The following is a 21,718-nucleotide window of genomic DNA, read 5'->3' as shown; positions in this document are numbered from 1 at the left end:
TTGCACTGAGTATCTCCTTTTGCTATGTTAGGTGTTTGTGCATGGTACAAGATTTAGTAGAACTGTGACCTGAGTTTGTGAAACACCTATTTTACATTTTCAGTTTGCTCTCTGTGTGAACATGTCTTTTATCTTTAACATCACACAAAGCTAGAAGCCATTACCGAATATATTTCTTGATAATTGAGCTGGTAAGAATGCTGTTCAGTTCAGTAGTAGGTCAGGTTTGAATTGGTGAGGTTATGCATCAATAATCAGCTCAATTAGGAGAAACAACAGGTTCTTTGTCAGCTGATTTTCCCCCAACTGTGAAATCAGTACAGTGACAGGTTAGTAAATAAAGTTCTTTATTTCTGTCACTGTTATCCCCATCTCTAGAGCTTAATTTTGCATGTTAATTCAAATTCCACTCCAAATTAACATTTCCAGGCTAATGTCCATGCCAACATTATTTGCTTGTTAAGATGAACAGGAACTGGTCAGCCTTCTTCCTTGCAGAACTTGTGTATCCACACAAGCACTAGCTGCTGGAAATACAGAAGAATAATGAACATAATATTTTAAGTTAAAGTGAGTTCATTTTCTGCAGCTGCATAATTACTGCAATCCACAATAGACTGGCCTGATAATGAGTTACACCCTTTCTCTTGGAGGGGCTTCCTGAATCTTGTCCTTTTTGTGCTGATTTTTTTCCCATGGTGTCACTCGGCAGAGTTTCTGATTTTTGCTCTCGCTGGTCTCTGTTGGTGCTGACACAGGGAGATTCTGGGGATTTTTACAGGGAACACTAATATAACCCCAGGGACTCTGAAAGATTCCAGATCTTAGCATGGCTGCATTAATATAATAAAGCGTCTGCTTCTGCAGCCTGGCCCCAGTCAATGATGGCCAATTTCATTAACTGACAAAACAACTTAACATGCTAAAGAATGTAACTATATGGGCTGGGCTGGCCAGTCAGCTGAAACACTGAAAAAACCCGCAAAATCGTTTAGCGAAATAAATGTGCGTAGTGTAATTATTCCCGTCCTGAGTTCGACTCTGTGTTTCCAGGTTGTCACCACCCGTGAGACCTGTAGAGGTATTCTGCACGTACAATGGCTTTTTTAAGCTTGGTAAAGTCTGGTATTTTTGTCACTGAATTTGACTTCAGAGCTTCCATTGATTTCAACCGTGATGGATTGTATCCAAGAATCTCCAGTTGTATGTCGCCATGTGGTGTGATAAAGGTTCTGTGTATTTGTTTCATGTCAATGACTTTTCTACCTACAAAGTTGGTTCCTGTTCCCTTTGGAGTCAGACAGGAATATTTGCCTCTGACTTCAGCTGGAGACAAAGAGGTTCCACATCAGGACAATCTTGCAACCTACAGTTTAGTTATTTGCAAGGATTCAATCTTCATCATGTTTACCAAGGCATTAAAATGCTTTGCTTGCCATGATTATGGTGAGTTGCATTCCATAAAGGCAGCATATTTTAATGTAATTTTTCCCTGTAGACATTGATGAGTGTGAAGACAATCCTAACATCTGTGATGGAGGCCAGTGCACAAACATCCCAGGAGAATACAGGTGTCTTTGCTATGATGGATTCATGGCATCTGAAGACATGAAGACTTGCATAGGTAAGTGAAAGTACATATTTTCCAATCTGCATTAACTAGGGAAAAATCGTTTATTAAGGCATTAGTACTTCCAAGTAGACAGACAACGACATTTAAAGAGTATTGATTTTACACCCTAATTTTGGCCACCTGACCATAGGACACGCCCCATTACACAAGCTATGTTTATCAAATGCAGATGTAATCTCTGTATATCACTGTAGATTGGGATGCAAACGTGAAGATCTATAGCGTCATATCTTTGCATCCTCTTCCAGTGAGTTTTTTGAGCAGCTCAGATGAGAGTGCTCGCGGAAAGGAACTGCTGGTAGGTGACACCACAGAGGGTTTGTAGGAAGATAAATCACTAGTGCTGAATTAAACTTGTCCCTGAGACAAAACCATGTGCAAGTGTGGTACCTTGGTAGAACAGTCGTGAAACAATCTATTTCCAAAACCAAATTTTCACGTTTAAATAAAAAATCTGGAGTGTATTTGAGGAGAAACGTTTGTATAAAACTAGATAACATATGTATGCATGTGTGAATGTATGTACAAACACACACATACATATACATTGAAAGCATCAGTAAATAGTCATTCCTTGGGTAATGTGCTGAATCGTAGTCTCTGTCTTTAAGGAAAGATGGAATTAAAGGTATGTTAATACAGATATGGTAATATGGCAGTGTTAAACCAGGTCTCAAAATGTACACTAGCTCAGGAACAGCTAATCTAAGCAGTTTTCTCTTTGCATATGTAGGCCCATTTTTGCATCAAAACATCATAACTCGAGAGATTTTCCCAGTTACTTTCTAAGAATTTTATTGAATAAATCTTAATTTATTTATTTTTTTTAGATGTTAATGAGTGTGATCTGCATCCAAACATCTGTCTGAGTGGAACCTGTGAGAATACAAAAGGCTCTTTTATCTGTCATTGTGATATGGGATATTCAGGCAAGAAAGGCTCAACTGGTTGCACGGGTATGTTTTGAAGTTCAATTATTCACTCTTAGTTAAACTTCCGAGTCTGCCTGCCCTCTTCTCTAGTGTTTGGAACCTCCTCTCACTGTGATTCTTTTCGCTTATTTGTGCTAAATGTTGTGTCTCTTATCCATATTCCCTCTGCTTGTGTTCTGCTCAAGTTTGGTGGCACAGCGTTCAGCTTGATGCTGCTTCTGCTGAAACGAGTGACAAAATGTCCACTGGGAACAAAATTTGGCTTATTACTGCATGGCTGTTAGTCTAAGAGAACAGAAAATGCCCTTGCTTGTAACGTGATGGACTCCTGAGGACCTCAGTGCGTTTGGATTAGATAATTGTGTACTGTGCATCCAAATAAACAGGTATCTGTCCCAGGCATTATTTTGGCAAACACAGACGGCTTGAATTACGTCCTAAAATAATTCTTCAGTTCTTACAAAGTGACAACAATACAGCTACTCAACTACATTATATCAGCAAAATCAAAATTTGCATTATTTTGTGTATTGCCAACAAACAGAAACGAGATTCAAATATACAGGCTTTGAGGGCATGATACTAATAATCCTAGTGCTCGTGTCTCAAGCCAAGGTGTGGAGAGTCTTAGGCTTTGCCCAAATATAAATGCAAACATATGTTTAATATAATTTTTAACGTCGACTTAGTGTAAACACATTTCTGGCAATGTCTTTGAGACAAACTTTTATTCTTAGTCTGCCCTTATGGTATAGAGTTAATAATATACTTCTGGAAGTGACCCGAATATATGAAGCTGGTTTTTTTTACAGCTCACATAGAACAATCTGAGAGCTGGAGTTGTACTTTGCGTATTGGACCACGGACGAATAGTTGTGCATTAGTAACAGCTGCCTTTGACTTACATATGAACTGATCTGAATCCAAGAAATCCCTAATTGTACCCCGTAGACCAACAGTTCAATGTTCTTTGTTTCTGTGCTAAATTATATGAAGATCTTCAGTGCTCTAGACCTGAAAAACCCTCGTGCTGATCAGTTACACATGGTGCAGCGATCACTCCCAGCGTAATGAGGGATGGTCAGGAGCACTCAGGGAAGATGAAACAAAACTGATGACACAAAACTGGGAGGAGTGGCTGACACTGGAAGCTGTGCTGCCATCAGAGACCTGGACAGGCTGGAGAGCTGGGCAGGGAGAAATTTGATGAAATGTAACAAGAGCAAGTGTAGAGTCTTGAATCTGGGCAGGAACAACCCCAGGTTCCAGTATAAGTTGGGGAATGACCTGTTAGTGAGCAGCGTAGGGGAAAGGGACCTGGGGGTCCTGGGGAACAGCAGGATGAGCATGAGCCAGCACTGGGCCCTTGTGGCCAGGAAGCCAATGGTACCTGGGGTGGGTTAGAAGGGGGTGGTCAGTAGGTCAGAGAGGTTCTCCTGCCCCTCTGCTCTGCCCTGGGGAGACCACACCTGGAATCTTGTGTCCAGTTGTGGCCCCTCAGTTCCAGCAGGACAGGGAACTGCTGCAGAGAGTCCAGCGCAGGGCAACAAAGATGCTGAAGGGAGTGGAGCATCTCCCATGTGAGGAAAGGCTGAGGGAGCTGGGGCTCTGGAGCTGGACAAGAGGACACTGAGGGGTGACTCATTCATGGGGATCAATATGGAAAGGGTGAGTGTCAGGAGGATGGAGCCAGGCTCTTCTGGTGACAACCAGTGGTAGGACAAGGGGTAATGGGTTCAAACTGGAACACAGGAGGTTCCACTTAAAGATGAGAAGAAACTTCTCAGTGAGGGTGGCAGAGCCTGGCCCAGGCTGCCCAGGGGGTTGTGGAGTCTCCTTCTGTGCAGACATTCCAACCCGCCTGGACACCTTCCTGTGTAACCTCATCTGGGTGTTCCTGCTCCATGGGGGGATTGCACTGGATGAGCTTTCCAGGGCCCTTCCAACCCCTGACACTCTGGGATTCTGTGAAACAACCAGTAGAAAGCAAAAGACAGAGAAAGGTCATGGAGGCAGGGGAGGAATCTGAGGTATGCCTTCTGGGCAAGTGCCTGGAAATAGCCACCATTTTGGCATCATGTGATGCAGGGTAATGGCAAATGTCCCAAGCAATACATTTTGTTAATAGAGATGCAGGGAAATCCCTCCCTCCTGGTCCGGCCAAGTCCAGCCCTTTGGATGGAGACTGTCTGCCATGTGGGCTCTTCCCACCGCCTCGCACATCTTTACCGTTCCCTTAGCCCGTCCTCTGCTGCTTTGGACTGTGCGCCAGTGTCCCAGGGAGGATGACGCTCACCAGGAAAGGCACCAGGACGCCTTAATTACAACAGATGCTGTTGAGGAGCTCAGCAATTTGAAAGAGGACAGTGGTCTTAGAAAAAAAAAAAACATGTTAAGTATCAATTATGCTGATACAGCTGAGATGGGATGGTAATCAAGATTTAAATAAGAAAAGGGAGGAAGCAGAGCAGGAGCTTTCTAGGTTGGTTTAATGCTGAAGAAACTGTGTGGATACCTGCCCTGTTGTGACCACAGTGTGCAGATTCTCACATTCTGGTTTTTAAAAAGTCTGATTTACTGGTGGAAACCTTTGGATTTCCCACCTCATGTCTGCACAGTTTTAGAGGAGAGTGGGAGCTCCCAGGCTCGGGTACTGTAGACCATGAGAGTATCTATCAGGGCTTCTTCTGGAGGGACCTTGCCAATAGCACCTTCAAGTCAGGATTCAGCTCTTGTCTTAGAGACAGATCAAAAGCATCTACAGTTTTTAGGAACTCCCATGCAAAAAAATTAGAAAAATGTGTACAATGCTTTGAATGGGAGGTTCTCTGTTTCATGAGAACAACTAAATAACGTCCTCTGGGTTCCATTAAAATTTGTCTAAATATTTCAGTTCCCTTGTCATTACTGATTGTTTCCATTTTAACAAATAAACATGTTTTTTTTCTCTAATCATTTAACGGTATTCGGAATCCACCCACTGACTTACATTCCCATCCCACACAGATGTTAGTTCCCCCTCTCCTTGGTTCTCAGTAAGAATGTGGACAGAGTTTAGTAGCAAAAATATAATTAAAAAAAAAAAAATACAGAAATATACATTGTAGATGCAGGTTTTCTAGGCAGAGTGCATTGAATGGTTTAATTTCAATTCACAAGGCAACTTGTGGCAAGACAGAGCAGTTCATTTTAGATTCTTCTAGGCAGGCAATGGTATGTAGCCACTAGAGAGAAGATTGCAGATTTTCCCCTGTCCCAGTTCCAGCTTGCCTAGCTTTATGACAGATCTCTTGTCTCAGCATTTTCTGGCAATAAAGTATACATGTACTTGTGCAGAGACGAAATCCTGTATTGGCACTTGCATTTGTGTTTCGTGATACATCACCACTCTGGAGCACTGCCTGTAAATTTGCAATATTTCACTGTTGATGTAGAGCCATAGATTTACTCGCTCTGATATTTTCACAGAGGAACAAGTTCTTCTCTGACTCTCTTCCATCCATCCTTGCCAGTCGGGGCTGTGTGGACAAGACCTCCTGTTGGCTCCTGGTAGAGCTGCGCTTGCACAGGCATAGGGCACTGTTGACAAAGTCAAGCAGAATGAGGTGAACTTGGGGGCTGAAGTTGCCTGAGACGGTCATCAGATCACAACTAGGTGTGCTGGGTTCCTCCACAGCAGGAGCACTGAGACCAGGCTGACTGCCAGCGCCATGCTGGTGCCGTTTGGAGAAGGGCTATTGATGTTCAGCCTTGGTGTGGGGTGTGAGGTTAGAGAGCTGCTCTTGAGCATTACTTGCTATCACCCAGTAACGATGATGCTATTGGACAGAGTGCATACTGCATACTTGCACACCAACAGGAGTTAAATGCAGATAGCTTTGAAAATAAGTAAAATGTGTGATGAAGCCAGTGATGGTATTTTATATGCCTCAATCAGCTTTCATTTAAGTATCTTAAAACCTTTCCATACGTCAATGAAATAAGCTCTGCAGTGTCCCCTGTTAAGGTAGATGGTAGAAAAGATATTTTGCATTCCTTATTTGACCTTTACTCTAGCAAAAAGCATTGAAATCTATTGAATTTTTTTCCTGTAAAAAAAAGCTAAAAAGGATTTTGGGACTGACAATAAGTTATAGAGAGAAGGATGCCTGATATGCTGCAAAAAAGAGGTGAGCCCTGTCATTTGCCCTCAGAAACAGGTCCATAATGGTTTGTGACTTGTACAGCGTGCTTGCCTCTCTTCCCTGCCTTTGGCCTCTGGCCATTAATAATACATTGTGGTTCAGTTTTGATGGCAAAAGAGAGTTCTGGTATCATTGAAACAAATACATTTCCCCTTATGAATCTGGGAGCTGGCTGTGTCAGGCCAAATACCAGAAGATAATAATATTAAGATGCTGGCCACCAAATGGGGGTATTACAGAAGGAGTATACTGTGAGTAGGCGTCTGTCCAGCAATAACATGCTGCGCCCCAGGCTGATGATGTGAGGATGGATAACAGGCAAGAACCAAGCTGCCCCATGTGAAACTCCAAAGGTGCAGAGTGCTCAATAAACCCAATAGTGATTCCAAAAGAGAAAACAATCTTAGAGGTATAGAGATGAGAATAGGGGAATTTTTCCGTATATTTTCCTACTTGTGTAAGTGCTAAGTTGAAATTCAGTCCTCTGCCCCTGAAAAGCATTCGCTGTTACCTGCCTGCTGGCATGGGCAGTGACCCAGGAGGACATGCCTTGTGACTTCCACCACACTGACCCTGTGGGAATCGGGCCCAAGCTTGAAATACCAGCGAAACGTCAATGCAATAAAATGCACAGATATGCAGAGAGCACCAAAACAATTAAAAAATCAGAAAATGCTTCAGTGATTTGCATAATTTCTGACAAACAGTATTGACTTATAGGTGGAGACTGAATTGACTTCCCACTTCACTAGGAATTCTCATAGACTATTGAAACTACAATGAAACCTAACAGGAAACGTAAATGGCACACAGTATCTTGAGGATTTCACGTCCTATGAATGTGTGAGGTTTTGTGGTTATTGTTTACCCTCATTCTGTTCAAACGCAGGGGAATGACTTGAATGTTTCCAGAGTATAGGTGAGAATACTGGCCGAGTTGAATGATCCGCTTCCAGACTGCACAGAGATGTGCTGTGCACATACTGGCTAGTCAGTTCTTTCCTTTGGTTGCCACATGGTAAGCATAGCGCCAACACAACAGGTAAATATGACGCGTCTTTTTGCTGCATATCCACAGCCCTAAACATTTGTGCCTCTGTGATTAATGGGAGAGATGCTTTATTAATTGCCAAAGGCTTGAGAGAAAAAATATTTGTGCAGAGAAGAGAACTGAAGGAGCCAACAAAGCAGGGTGACTGACAGTTTGTTTCCCGAGAGTACTCGGGATTGTTATGATGTCAGATCTGCATATTATTTATCATGCATATTCTCATCTGTTGTAGGCAGACAACTCCCTTAGTATTAATGGGAGTTGTGCAATTACAAAGCTGAGAACATGTGTGCAGCAGGACTGGGGCACAGTGGGACTGGCTGAGGATGCAGTGTCAGTCTTGGATTGGAATGTCTTTATTTTCCTTGGCTTGTCACGGCCTCGTACTGGAGGCAGGAGGAGAAGGTCGATATAAATCAGTGACTCACCCCTTTACTCTTCAGTGAAAATCCCCCTGAAGTCAGTGGGAATAGGCCATCATTGTGTGAAACCCCGACTTGAGTCGTGTCCTCCTGTGTGCTCTTCGGGTCACGACACCTTTACTCAGCCTGAGTAATGCTTTTCTCTTCAAACAATTACATGAAAATAGTGGGAGTGTTTGAAGACTGTAGTACTGTTTGTACTGCCATGCAGACAGCACAATCTGAAATCTTGCTCTTATTATTTAGATTGAGTTAATTTTTCCCCTACAGAGCTCAACTTCTCCTTTTTGTTTCGTTCTGTGAAGCCATAATTCAATACTTATGGCAACATAAATCCAGATTAAGCTCCAGTATAAGCAGACATAAATTCCATTGATTTCACTGCCCCATTTACACAGGACCGTGTTTGGTCTGAGATCTCTTTCGCCTTGGAAATAATTGCAATGCAATAAATTCAGGCTTATGACTCAGCTGTGCAATGAAAGAAGAGAATAGGGATTATAGCAAACCAACATGAGTTAAATGCAGATAGCTTTGAAAATAAGTAAAATGTGTGATGAAGCCAGTGATGGTATTTTATATGCCTCAATCAACTTTCATTTAAGTATCTGAAAACCTTTCCATACGCCAATGAAATAAGCTCTGCAGTGTCCCCTGTTAAGGTAGGTGGTAGAAAAGATATTTTGCATTCCCTATTTGATCTTTACTCTAGCAAAGAGCATTGAAATCTATTGAATTTTTTTCCTGTAAAAAAAAAGCTGAAAAGGATTTGGGGATTTTGTTCAAAGTGAGTGGAATGGCATTTCAGTGGATGATCTCTCAGAAAGTTGATCCCATTCTAAATACCCTCATTTGGGTACAGATTTGTGCTCCCAACTTTCAGCCCTTGGGCTTCCAGGCTTCTTAGTGTGTGTGTGTCAAACAGCTGATGGAGGAGCAAGTGTCCATTGTGGCGGTGCTGCTGAGAGACGCCAACGGGACCTCTCGGGCGCAACACGGCACGGGATGGAGCCCACAGCCACTTTATGTCGAGCTGAAAATTTGGTTTAGATTGCCTTAAATTTGAGCCTGAGCATGACTTCATTGCAGTGTGGCTGTTGCATGCAAGTTTCTGTTTGTGTTTGCTGGTGGTTTAAAAAAGAATCTTGGCAGAAGCATCTCCAGTGATGATGTTTCTTGTGTTGTTTTGCTGTGCTCGGCAGGGTATAAGGAGACATGTTGTTTTTTTGTATGTTCTAAAGTACCAAATAATCAAATACAGCGCAATTTTAATGTTAGCAGTGGTTTAACAGTTTGGATTTTAAAATCATGTAAAGGTTAAAATATAAAGTGTTTGCCTGAGTTTTTTTATGTCAGTGTATACTGTAGCTGACCTCTCCAAATTCCTCCGAGTCTTTCCCTTCCGTCCAAGCCAAAATGAGTTGTTTTTTCTGACCACCCTTAAGATATTTGACAGACACTAGTTTCCTGTTTAGGGTGATGTTATCTCTATAAGAGCTTTTGCACATGCTAAAGACAAATATACTTTGACATTATCTGCTCCTGACCCTTTTTTTCAGTTTTAAAAAGTAAGTGTCCCCATTTGCATGTTTTCAGGCTTGTTGGTACAGTCAGCATTCATTAATATTAGATTCCAGCTCCAGCTGCTAGATTTAGATCTATATCTCGACTTTAGCATTCAGATTATGGGAATACTCATGTCTGGGGTTTTGATTCAGAACAATGCGTCATTTAGAGAGAAACCCAGAACAGTGAGATTGGAGGCAGTTCCACTACACAGGCTTAAAGAAAACAAGAACAAACCCAACAACAAAACACCCCCCCAAACAAACAAACCACCAACCAGCCAACAAAACCCCAAACCAACAAGAGGTATCTCTGGACTTGAGTATTTAATTGTAGGGTGACAAACATAAGTTGTCTGCTTCTCAGAGTTACATGTAGCCTTTGTGAAAAGGCAAAACACATGTACAGGGCATAGAGGAAGGACACAGAGCCCTTTGTCTAAAGAAGAGTGAGTAGAAAAAACTAAGAACAGGTTATGAAGAAAACTATTAAGATGGTACATTGACACTTTCCCCAATGGCGCCACTCTCTTGCCCTTTTTTAAAAGCTCATTGGTTTTAGAGCCAATGGTTGGGAAACTGAGGTCTGGTTTGAGGGCTGAGAACCCCAAAGGTTGATGCTTTTTCTTAAACGTCTTCTCGAGAGGGGTCTGAGCTGAATTTTTGTGTGTGCAATCATGCAGAGTTTGTGGGCTCTTTTCCCCTCCCATCCGCTATTGTACAGAATGAAGTTATTTGGTTACCACGACAGCAAAGGCACCTGTGCGGGCTGAACAAGTCGAAATAAATATTAAACAGCTTGATTTGAATTCTAGATAATTTACATCCTACATGGAAGTAAAGCACAGTTAGAGAGAGCTTGGTTACACAAAGCACTATAAAACCCGTAGCTCGGATGTGTAAGAAAATTCCTGCCAGTTTTGTTTTAGTTACCAGTAGTAATTTCTGAAAACTTTGCCTGTGAGTTTATACATTCTCCAAGTACTTACGTGGGGCATTAATTTTGTTTTATGACAAGGAAGAGTGGAGATTGGTTCATTTTATTTCTGTCTATATATTTTGACACTGCCAGAGAATGCCCAAGAATGAAAATAAGGTGAAAATAGCAAGTACTAAAGTAGAATGTGCTGGCATAAATGCATATATTGAAGATTGGATGACTTGCTGCCTGGTGTCTCCAAGGATGCTGACTTTTTTCCACTGTGTTAGGTTTCCTGAGTTCTTAATAAACTGCATGCTTGGTAACCTTTGCATCCATCAGCCATCACGTTAGATACAGTGATACAGCTCATCCTCCACTCCCACACAGTCTCTGGCAAAGCAGAACCCGTTGTCAGGGTAGCACAGGTTGCACCGGTCTTCATACCAGCTCTTAGTCATCAAGTTGGACGCGCAACCTGTTGTAAAGCTGCTTGATGAACATATATCCCAGGATGCTGAACACTTGCAGTCTTAGTCTCTATAGGTGCTAGTCCTCTTCTCCCCAAAGGCTGTGGGCCTGCGTTCTTTCTGAGTGCAGCAGTTAGAAAAAGAAGGAACTGTGGTGAAGTGCAGAAGCACAGCTTTATGTGCCTATCAGAAAAAGAGACAGTAGGGCAGCACGTTTGAAATATGCTACATGCTGCTTTGCTTTCCTTTGTCGTGATTTTACTTCTGCTTCATTTTTAAATGTCGCTTTATGAAGAAATGCGGGTTGGCTTTCATGTTCGCATTGTCTTTCTTGAGAAATTCCAGTATCACTTGTCTGGGTATGAGAAAGTCTGATCCATGAGCTCTTCAAACATCTCTGTGTTTTTGCAGATATCAATGAGTGTGAGATTGGAGCCCATAACTGCGACAGACACGCCGAATGTATCAACACAGCCGGAAGTTTCAAATGTAGCTGCAGAACTGGCTGGATTGGAGATGGTATCAAGTGCACAGGTGAGGGTCATATGCATTTCTGTTTATTTGTAAAATCAGACCAAATCTGGGTCATGTGTGTGGGTTTTATTGTGGAAGATTATTTAAAATAGAGCTTCTGTGCACCATACACTATTTATATTCATGGTGCATTTTTTGAACTATTTTTTTCTATTTTTTTTCTTATTTTAAAGATTTGGATGAGTGCTCCAATGGAACCCACAAGTGTAGCCCACATGCTGACTGCAAGAACACGATGGGCTCTTACCGCTGCCTGTGTAAAGAAGGTTATACTGGGGATGGCTTCACTTGCACAGGTGAGCTTGCTTAGGCGACAGTGCTGGGTGACCTCCTGTGGTCCTTTACAACCTAAGTTGCAAATCAAGACAATTAAGTCAAACAGTGTTCCCTGAAAATAAAACAAACAGTTTCAGAACAAATATGAGGCCTTGGTACTTATTTTAAAAATGTTCTTTAAGCTTTAATGATCGTTTGCTGCTACCCTTATCTACAGTCGTGCTGAATAAAGCTATAGCCAAATGGAAAGTTAGATGTATTCACGAGGTGTTCCTGTCTACATCTATGATTCAATACACAAAACCAGCTTTTAAACATTTGAAATTATTCTCTATTATGTCATCTTCCCTTGCCTTCTACTTCACCTAAGTTGCCATAGCTTGAAAGCAGTACTGTGTATTATACTTAGTCTAAAGCAGTCACTTTTTCCACTTGAAAAAATGCAACTTTTCATTGAGCTTTTCTTGTTCGTTGGAGTGAGTGGCAAAGTTATCCAAAAAATGCTTGATCATATAGCTTGTCTAGTTAGTAAACCAGTCCATTGGCTGCCCACCTGGGTATTTAAATGATAGGGCACATGCATTAAAATTGCTTCATAAAATGGGCTAAAAACATTGGTTCTTTCCACAAGTGAGTGGATGCTGTCTGCCCCTTCACTGCATCATCCCGCGAGATGCTGTTAGGACGCAGTGCTGACATGTAGAATGATGGAAGTAGCTGCTTCTGAAACCTCATTTTATAAACTGTAAATGTGATTATAAAACACTGCTAGAGAGATGTTTCCCACCCACACTTCAGTCTTGTGCTTTGGAGAACACATTAGCTCATGTAAGCTTAGTCACCAGGAGCCCTGCCATTGCACTAAGGGTTTCAGTGTTGCTGCTGATGCTACATGGAGGGGGTGACCCTGTTGGAAATACAGCCGTGTGATAGACAGCTGGTGCGAATCAACAGCACTCTATCAACTCCAGCAGGTTTTTATGGCATCTGAGAATCTGGCTCAGCAGCTTTAAGGCTGAATTTGAATCATTCCAAATTATAAATGGACCCTGGGATTCTGTTTAATTCTCTCCATATAATTTACTCTTGAAGCTGATTCAGCTTCCTTAGTGACCTTCATAACACAGTGCTTTTTCTTAATTTCCCATATGGTGATTTCCAGGAGTCTGTAAACTACATTTTTCAAATGGAGCACTTAGGGAGTTTCTGCGTTTGGTAGAATTTGGGTGTTTTTTTTAAATGTTAATACTTTATTATTCACGGATTCAGGAGGTGGCTGGGACTCAAACTAGGGCATGCAAGTCCTCTGTAATCTCTCTGCCAAAGCATGCAGCGCTCACTCTGGTAGGTGCCACCTTTGATTTGCCAGCCATGGACTTTCAGAAGCTCACGCTGCCATCCAGACTCTGTTGCAAGAAGGAGGGTGTTTTTGTGACATAGAAAACTTCAGCTGGAGCATAAGGGCCACAATCTATCTGCAGGGTAGCGTAGTCCTGTACAAGGCTGTTTTTCTCATCAGCTGTTAACCTGCAGTTTAGTGTTGATCAAGCTATTAATATTTTCACCTCAGTGCCACTTTTTGCCAGTGTTTCGTATGTTTGGCTGGAGGCTGCCTATTACCAGATGTTTGCTCATTGCACAGTAAACCTCTTTTCTCAATTGCCTCTAGGCTTTGCTGTAATAGAAACAATAACTATAATAAAATTCACGTGCTCATTCCGAGTCTAAATTTGACCCTGCGTACTGCATCCAGTTGTTATTCACTGTAGTTACTTTAGGAGTCCGTACCTTTTTCTGACTTCCCTTTTGATTAGAAGCTGTATTTTCAATGTGTAGGAAATACACTGAGCTGTTGTATGTAGTAGCCTCTGCACATAACTAGATTGCAGTTTATTCAGCAAGTGTCCAGGGCTAATAAAGTGATTAAAATCCTTAGAACACTGCGTGCTTCAGCTGAAACAAATGTTAGTGAGAAAACCGTGTTTACTGCAAACCTGCAATTTCTCTTCCTTTTACAGACCTCGATGAATGCTCAGAAAACCTGAATCTCTGTGAAAACGGTCAGTGCCTCAATGCCCCTGGAGGGTATCGCTGTGAATGCGATATGGGATTTTTGCCAAGTCCAGACGGGAAAGCATGTGAAGGTAATTCTCCGTAAGCTTTAAACAGCACTCAGCAAATTCTGCCTCAACAATTTGATGTTTGCAAAACGTTAGATTGAGTTGCAGTTGGTTGTATTGAGAAGATGCATGAAGATGGCCAATAGTTGCCTTTTTTTCAGTTTACACATTTTTTACGGGCCTCTTGGTGTTTGTCTACCTGTGGTACATAGAATAGTTTTTTGGAGCTTATGACATATTTATTGTGGGTCTTATTGGTGACCCAGGTGGGACTGTCAGCTGCCGTTTCATCTGGGTCAGTCTGTACCCAGTTCTTCATTTTATTCATAATAGCCAAACAGAAAAAGTTGCTTTGCTTTTGTGTATATGAAGCTGAAAAACACTGATTTCGTAGCTAATACCTTTGAAATCCTCAGTTAATGTAATGCTGATCAGTTCAGTCAAAAAGAAGCGGCCATATCATCTGACATAGTAATAACTCATAGTAACTGGTATGTGATGGAGTTCATAAGTACAACACTATAAATAGATTTTTTCCCCCTGAGAAGTGTTCTGTGTATTTTTTTTACTAATCTACCGAAAGAAATAATTTGAGAGTGAATTTGTCTGTAAACTAAACCAATATTAGGTTTCGTAATGTTTCATGAAACAATTTACTTTCAAATCTTTTAACTAACTTTAAATAGCTTATATGTAGAGCCTGGCTCCTGTTGCTAAAACAGACTTTCCTCGGTGTCTCAGATGTGTACACTGAAAGCAGTATTTTAAGGTCCTTTGTAAACAGACACTTTTAAATCGTATCAAATTGGTTGTTCTTCGTGCAGCGCATACGGCTTTCAGTGAATACTGAATCTGATGGAATGATTTGGACAAAAGGCATAAAAGTGAACTCCGCTTGCCAAACCTGAGAGCTGTCAAATGCAGAAACCTGAAGATGAACGTCGTGTTCATCTTTGGGCACAAACCTTCCCTTTGCTGGTGTCCAGCTTTCTGCTCATTCTGAGTCACCTGCAGTTTTTAAAGCATATCTCCTGCCATGTTGAATTTTGCTACGTGTCAGTTTACCCCACTAACAAGCTCAGATGGTTCCTGGCATAGCTTCCAGTGGAAAGAGCCTTTTGCCCCCCAAAAAGGTTGTGGATTAGGTTCCTTAGGCTCCAAACATAAATCTTGCATGGTATTTTTTCTACTCTTACATAGTATGCAGGAGCAGTTGGCTTCCAGATCCATTTCTGAACCTTTTGCAGTTCTTTGTATCTTAAAAAGATAAAGAAACCTCATACATTTCCCCTCCTGTTCCTCTATCAGATATTGATGAGTGCTCACTCCCCAACATCTGTGTCTATGGTACTTGTCATAACCTCCCTGGACTTTTCCGATGCGAGTGTGAAGTGGGCTACGAGTTGGACAGAAGTGGTGGTAACTGCACAGGTAAAGATCATTTTGAACAACATGCTTTTGAACTTTCTGTTGCGTTGCGGTCAGCTCCTTAGGAGATTCTTTTAAAAAGCTATACAAGTCAGACTGGATATAAGCAAATATAGGCTTCCCTACTGTATAACACAGGGTTCTGCTTCTCGCCTTTTCTACACTCCTCTTTCCCCTTCTTTGTCAACCTCGGATATCCCTTTGGCTTAAGAGAGAAGGGGAAAAGCAGAGCAGAGATAGTCCTTCTGTCTGTCCGCATCTCCCAGGTGGAGATGTGCTGTGCTTTGTAGTTTCCATTCATAGTCCTGGATGTTGAGCTATGACCTCGCTGTGTATTTTTCCCATAAGTATTTTTTTAGTACTTTGTGTGAGTTTTATTTCATAGATTGGTTTTCTGGGGAAAAAAATTCCCCCTCCTCCATGAAATGCTGAATTCATCTCAGACTACTGTTCTTCTAAAATGTGTATCCATTATTTAGAGCTTTCTGGAGATCGGTATCTCACAACTAATGGATTTGTGGTGGTCAGCCTGTGCTTGAGTATTTGCTTACCGTGCGCTGTCTTTTCTTGCAGATGTTAATGAATGTGCAGATCCCACAACCTGCATTAGTGGCACGTGTATCAATACTGCTGGTAGTTACACCTGTGAGTGCCCTCCGGATTTTGAGCTGAATCCCACCCGAGTTGGCTGCGTTGGTAAGGGACCGCTCCTTGTCTTATGTACAAGTGAAGTTGCACAGGGGGGCTGCAAGACTGAACTGCTTAGGAGTGAAGAGCATTGAGAGAAGTTTGGCTGAGTGCAGCTTTGTGACCAATGGAAATGCTCTTGTATTAAGCTCCAACTGCTTAGTAATCTTCCATTTTTTGGCTTTTCTTTGTTTAAGAGGGCAAATTCAAATGTATTTGAAGTTCCTAACATTTAGTAGATACTTTCATGCTTGTTAACCTCAAGGAGAGAAGAAAGCAATGGGTTTCTGGATCTGGAAGGGTGTACAAATGCAGGTGAAAATATGAATCAAAATGAGAAAAGGCCTGGCTAAACTGCCCTTGGTCATGCTGAATAAGTTCCCCACTTTGTGAGAAGTCCAACAAAGACAAGGAATGGGGCAACTGTCCCTATTTAAGTGCGAAAAGCAGGGCCCTCCTGGACAACCCAAGTTACTTTCTTTGGCTGTCCTACAAGCAATGAGAGCCATCCAAAGGGATCCCTCACCCTGAGATGATGCGTTGTGTTTTTGCCTCTTACAAGATATATTTGTTCTTATGTGCATTCTAAATAGACACACGATCCGGCAACTGTTACCTGGACATTAAAACGCGTGGAGATAACGGTGGCACCTTCTGCAGCAATGAGATTGGAGTGGGTGTTTCCAAGGCCTCCTGCTGCTGCTCCCTGGGCAAAGCTTGGGGAGTTCCCTGCGAGCATTGCCCGCTCGTCAACACAAGTAAGTCAGCTCTCCTGGGTTAAACACAGCGATCCAATGTATTTGAATACCAGTGTAGTCGTCTGTTGTGTGCATGCAGGGGACAGGTTTCCACTGGTCTTAACCAAAAACTTTACTGTCTTTCAAAAAAAGATTATTTTGTCGGAATATGACTATCCCTTCTGAGCAAGTTTGCGCTGACACAAAAAGCTACATTATGAAGTGAAACAGCAGTTGATGTTACAGAGTAAAACTAATCTTTATATCTGGTTACTTTGCTACTTTACATTTAAATTACCTGTAATAACCTGATTAACTTTCAAAAATAATTGTCCTGAAAATGTTTCTACTATTTTACATTCATAAATCTATTTCTGTTTTCAGCCGAATACAAGGTTCTTTGCCCTGGAGGGGAAGGATTCCGACCAAACCCTATAACAGTTATATTAGAAGGTAGTGTTCACATTTTACCATGTTTACATGTCTAAAATTATGAAAGTCTTCCGTGAGTGCTGTTTTTTATGGAAAAGCGTGAAATTTTGTGCTTTTGTTTGAACAGATATTGATGAATGTCAAGAGCTGCCTGGACTTTGCCAAGGAGGAAAATGTATTAATACATTTGGTAGTTTCCAGTGTCAGTGTCCATCAGGGTACTATTTGAACGAAGAGACTCGTGTGTGCGATGGTACGTAGCCTTCACTTAACTAAACTTCTGCTTTTATTCTTGGAAAACGATGGTAGATCAATATGCAGAATTAATCTGTCCTTGAAAAGGAACATAACCAGCCCAAGCAATGTACAACTTAAGAGTGGGGAAATTGGAACAAATTGAAGTTTTGCATTGAGAGAAAATTCCTTCTTGACTGCGTTGAAATATATGCAAATTTTTGGTTTTAATGATCAGATTTTGATCAAAAGCAGAAAACTCTATTATTTTTCTTTAGAATAAAATATAATTTATTAACCAGCTATAAAAAAAATCATTGGTTGGTAGTGGGTAATGAATAAACAATCGGATACAGAGCAGACTTGCCCTGTGAGTCTGCTGGGCTGGCTGTGGGGTGTCCATCCCTTTTTTCCTCTGCTTATTTTTGCTCCTGTTGATCTCAGTGTCCAACTGAAAACATTGCTGGTGCTGCAAAGCGTTTTCCTTCCCCTAGCACAGTCAGTAGTACGTATTGATCGCATTACATGCAACTGTCGGGTTGTACTGGATATAAAACTTTAGGCAACCCATGGAGTCCTTACATTTTGCATTGCCCAGGCTGTATTCAGCATTCCAGCCTGTTAATAATGCTGATATAGTGCCTATGGTGTGCCAAACACTGCAGAAATACAAAAGATTTAAGTTCTAAATTAAGGCTGAACTAAAGTGCTACATTCATATTGTGCTTACGTAGCTCAATAAATAGTCAAGAGGAAATTTACCTCTCTATTTTTCCTTACTGGTGTGTCAAAGATACTTTAAAATGGTAAGGCTAGTGAAATACTTTTGAACTTTTAGGAACTGGGGTGTTTTGGGGGCAGTGTTGTGTTTGGGTTTCGTTGCATTTTTTTAAGCAGAGGTTAAGATCTCTTGATGAAGTAAACATGACATCTTGTGTTGGGAAACTTGTTCACTTTCCCCAGTCAAACAGACCCGAACCATCCGATCAGTCTGGTTCAGCATCCTATTGAGATGGGTACTCGACAGAGAACAGCTTTGGGAATCAAGAATGGATGAGATCCTTAAATAATACTTTTGTGTAACAGGTGCATAAACCAAATTGCTGTCTCTGAGCTGCCTAGACATACCAGAGTTCCCATCTCTGCATCACAGCCGGGCTTTCCATGGCCACCCGTGGCACCGCTTCCTCCTCTGTGTGGCCTTCACGACAATGTCGCTCTGAGCCCCTTCAACTCCTCCACCAGCACCTTCTTGCCTTTGGCGTTAGAGACACTTTCATTCTCAGAAGCACAATGAGAAAACTTCTGTGGCCACTCACTGCCTTCTTGTTCTCTTCTAGATGTGAATGAGTGTGATACACCTGGCATTTGTGGACCTGGCACGTGTTACAATACCGTTGGGAACTACACCTGCATCTGTCCTCCCGATTACATGCAAGTCAATGGAGGAAACAACTGCATGGGTATGGGTTATTGTGGGTATGGGTTATTGTGGGTTTGCTTGTGGGGTTTTTCTCTTTGTTTGGTGGGGTTTTTTTATCTTTGTGCTTTGGGCCAGGGCTTTACTGGGCACAATTTCTCTGAATTTAGTTATAAGAGAACTAACTAAGTGAAAGATAAAACTTCCTTCAATACTTTTATTAACTAAAGGAAGGCAGATCACTTTTAATACAGATCTTTCGGTACCCCATCAGAATTTCCCCTTTAATTTGATATATTCTGTGTTCATCCCTTCCAAGTTCCACTTCAGCTTTAAGAGCTTCTGCATGCGAAACGCTACTAAAATTGCTCAGACGTCACAGAGTGAAGTCACAAGCTGTGTACAGTTCTTAGGGGGAACCAGAAACAAGTGCATGTTTTTCAGTGTTGGGCAAAAAGCCAATGTTAAGTCCTTTGAGCCTGATCAGCCTTAGAGTGTGTTAGTTGCTCTTGAATATTTGTATTGCAAACACTTTTTCTTACTTTTAGAGTAATCTTCTAGGGACAAGCTGTTCTGTAGTATCCTACAGTGCTGCGGCATCTACTTGGCAGGGGTCTGAAAGGTACATATTTGCAGGAGGTATCTGCTAAACCCTTCAGGCGGTTGCTAATTCATTGGCCTGGGTTTTTCTTCATTTTCATAGATATGAGAAGAAGTCTGTGTTACAGAAACTACTATGCTGACAATCAAACCTGTGATGGCGAGCTGCTCTTTAATATGACCAAGAAAATGTGCTGCTGTTCCTACAACATCGGACGTGCATGGAATAAGCCTTGTGAACAGTGTCCTATCCCAAGCACTGGTACGTTTCTGCATTGCAGAGCTATTTGAAAGCCTTGGTAACGTCGTAATTACCGTTAGCGCATGTAAGACTGTTAGAGACGCTGTGTCTTTGCTGTTGTGTGTCTAAAATGCAGAGATTAGTTACTTTTTGGCCTGGAGGTGGTCAGCACTAGTCACAATGAAGGCAGATATGGGGTGGTTTGCATTCATGCTGCTGGGACATGCCTCCTTTGAGCCAGTTTCCCTGTCTGGGAGACTTCATACTCTAGATTGGTTAATCTCTCTGTTTGCAAATGCTTGTTGATCTAGTGTTGAAGCACTGACCAAGGTTTTATTGCCATTGCTCCAACAAACAGGGTCTGTGCTGTGCCCCCGCCTGCTGGTTGCCACAAAGGACCTTTGTGGTAGCCATAGGTTTACAGAGGTACCTTGCTCTCCTCTGACAATGATCTGTGTCAAGCAGCTAAATGTACAACATTGGAGTTTCTGGGCTAATTATATGGGTATACAGGACTTCTCCACGCTGAGTAAGACTCTGCAGAGTTGAGCACAGGAAGTCGCAATCTGATTCGAGGTCATTGCTTCAAGAACAAACTTCCTAGACGCTTACTTGAATAACTTCCAGCTTACAGTTAAGGTTTCTAAAGTCAGATCTGGACTTACGTGCAAAAATTGTAATGCACAGAGATGAAGACATGCAAAGCAAAGGCAGCATGTGATCCCAAGCCCTCCACATCTTTTTATTTGCTAATTTCAATGGCCTTTGAATGAGAACCCAAGGGCATACTAAGCACATCACCTGGTGAGCTTGGGGAAGGGTCTGCATGCCTCTGCGTGCCCTGTACAAGCTGGAAGAGTAGAATAATTTTCTTGGGCAAAGGGTGTAATGAATTTTTAACTGTTGATTAACTCCAAATACTACAATTGTTCCTTTGTTTTCCTGTTGCAGATGAATTCTCCACACTCTGTGGAAGTCAAAGACCTGGCTTCTTTATTGACATTTATACAGGATTACCAGTTGGTGAGTTGTAATTTCTGTTTTGAACTGAATTCCTTGCTACCTCTGGGTGGAATAATGACTGAACAATGTGGTGGAGTTCAACCCTCGATTTAAGTCTGAGCCTGCAAACTTTCTGCCTAGCTCCTCCTAGCTGGCACCAATGATAATTGCTGCTTGTAATCAAGGCAACAGAAAGCTCCAAAGAAACTGTAATCAGGCCTACATGAGCAGGGCACAGATACCGAGAATAAGACATCTGGGAGTAAGGCCAACCAGCATTTGGTCTGAGAGGAATTATGTCTTTGCTTCAAACTAAAGCAGAGATTTAATCTACCATTTCACATCAGTCCCCCGTGTATTGGTTTGACACAAAAATCCTTTTTTCTGCTCAGCTGGAATATTTATCACATATGTTATTCTGTGTAACATTTGAATCATGAGTAACAAATTGCAAAACAAAAAGAGAGAGAGAATGAGGAATTCTAAGACAGGGAGTTGAGTAAATCCCTAATGGGACTCACTTTTGTTTTTATTCACACAAAAATGCAAATAAGAAGCAGATATAGGGAACAGTCAGGGGCTTTAGCATTGAGCTGTTGCTGTGATGCAGTGTTGAGCTACTTAGATGGAAATATTTCTAGTAAAGCGAGGAATGTAATCTTTAAAGAAGTCACAGAAATGTACGGAGTTTATTATTTGGCACATTGTTTCTTAGAAGCAAAGTTCCCGCGTTAGCCCAGTCCTCTGTGTACCCTGTCATAATACAGTCCTTACATGATGTTACTCTTCTCTTTGGATTAAAGTTCTATGTGTTTACTCCAGGTGATTGTA

At 41.7% G+C, this 21,718-nt stretch overlaps 1 protein-coding gene across 2 annotated transcripts in view; it reads left to right on the top strand.

The window, feature by feature from the left end:
* FBN1 (fibrillin 1) overlaps positions 1–21,718 on the top strand; it is a gene marked incomplete at both ends in the record, with an annotated part of 145,410 nt that overhangs the window by 99,978 nt on the left and 23,714 nt on the right. For both annotated transcript variants that reach the window (XM_080351428.1, XM_080351429.1), the window contains 13 exons: positions 1,499–1,624; positions 2,464–2,589; positions 11,588–11,710; positions 11,884–12,006; positions 14,005–14,130; positions 15,415–15,537; positions 16,108–16,230; positions 16,815–16,979; positions 17,343–17,411; positions 17,518–17,643; positions 18,965–19,087; positions 19,748–19,906; positions 20,837–20,908. In XM_080351428.1, coding sequence (XP_080207554.1) covers positions 1,499–1,624; positions 2,464–2,589; positions 11,588–11,710; positions 11,884–12,006; positions 14,005–14,130; positions 15,415–15,537; positions 16,108–16,230; positions 16,815–16,979; positions 17,343–17,411; positions 17,518–17,643; positions 18,965–19,087; positions 19,748–19,906; positions 20,837–20,908 — 1,584 coding nt within the window. The remainder of the gene's footprint in view (positions 1–1,498; positions 1,625–2,463; positions 2,590–11,587; positions 11,711–11,883; positions 12,007–14,004; positions 14,131–15,414; positions 15,538–16,107; positions 16,231–16,814; positions 16,980–17,342; positions 17,412–17,517; positions 17,644–18,964; positions 19,088–19,747; positions 19,907–20,836; positions 20,909–21,718) is intronic.

This window comes from Nesoenas mayeri, assembly GCF_963082525.1.
Source record: "Nesoenas mayeri genome assembly, chromosome: 11".
Taxonomy (NCBI): Eukaryota; Metazoa; Chordata; class Aves; order Columbiformes; family Columbidae; genus Nesoenas; species Nesoenas mayeri.
This window is presented reverse-complemented; position numbering and strand designations above follow the sequence as displayed.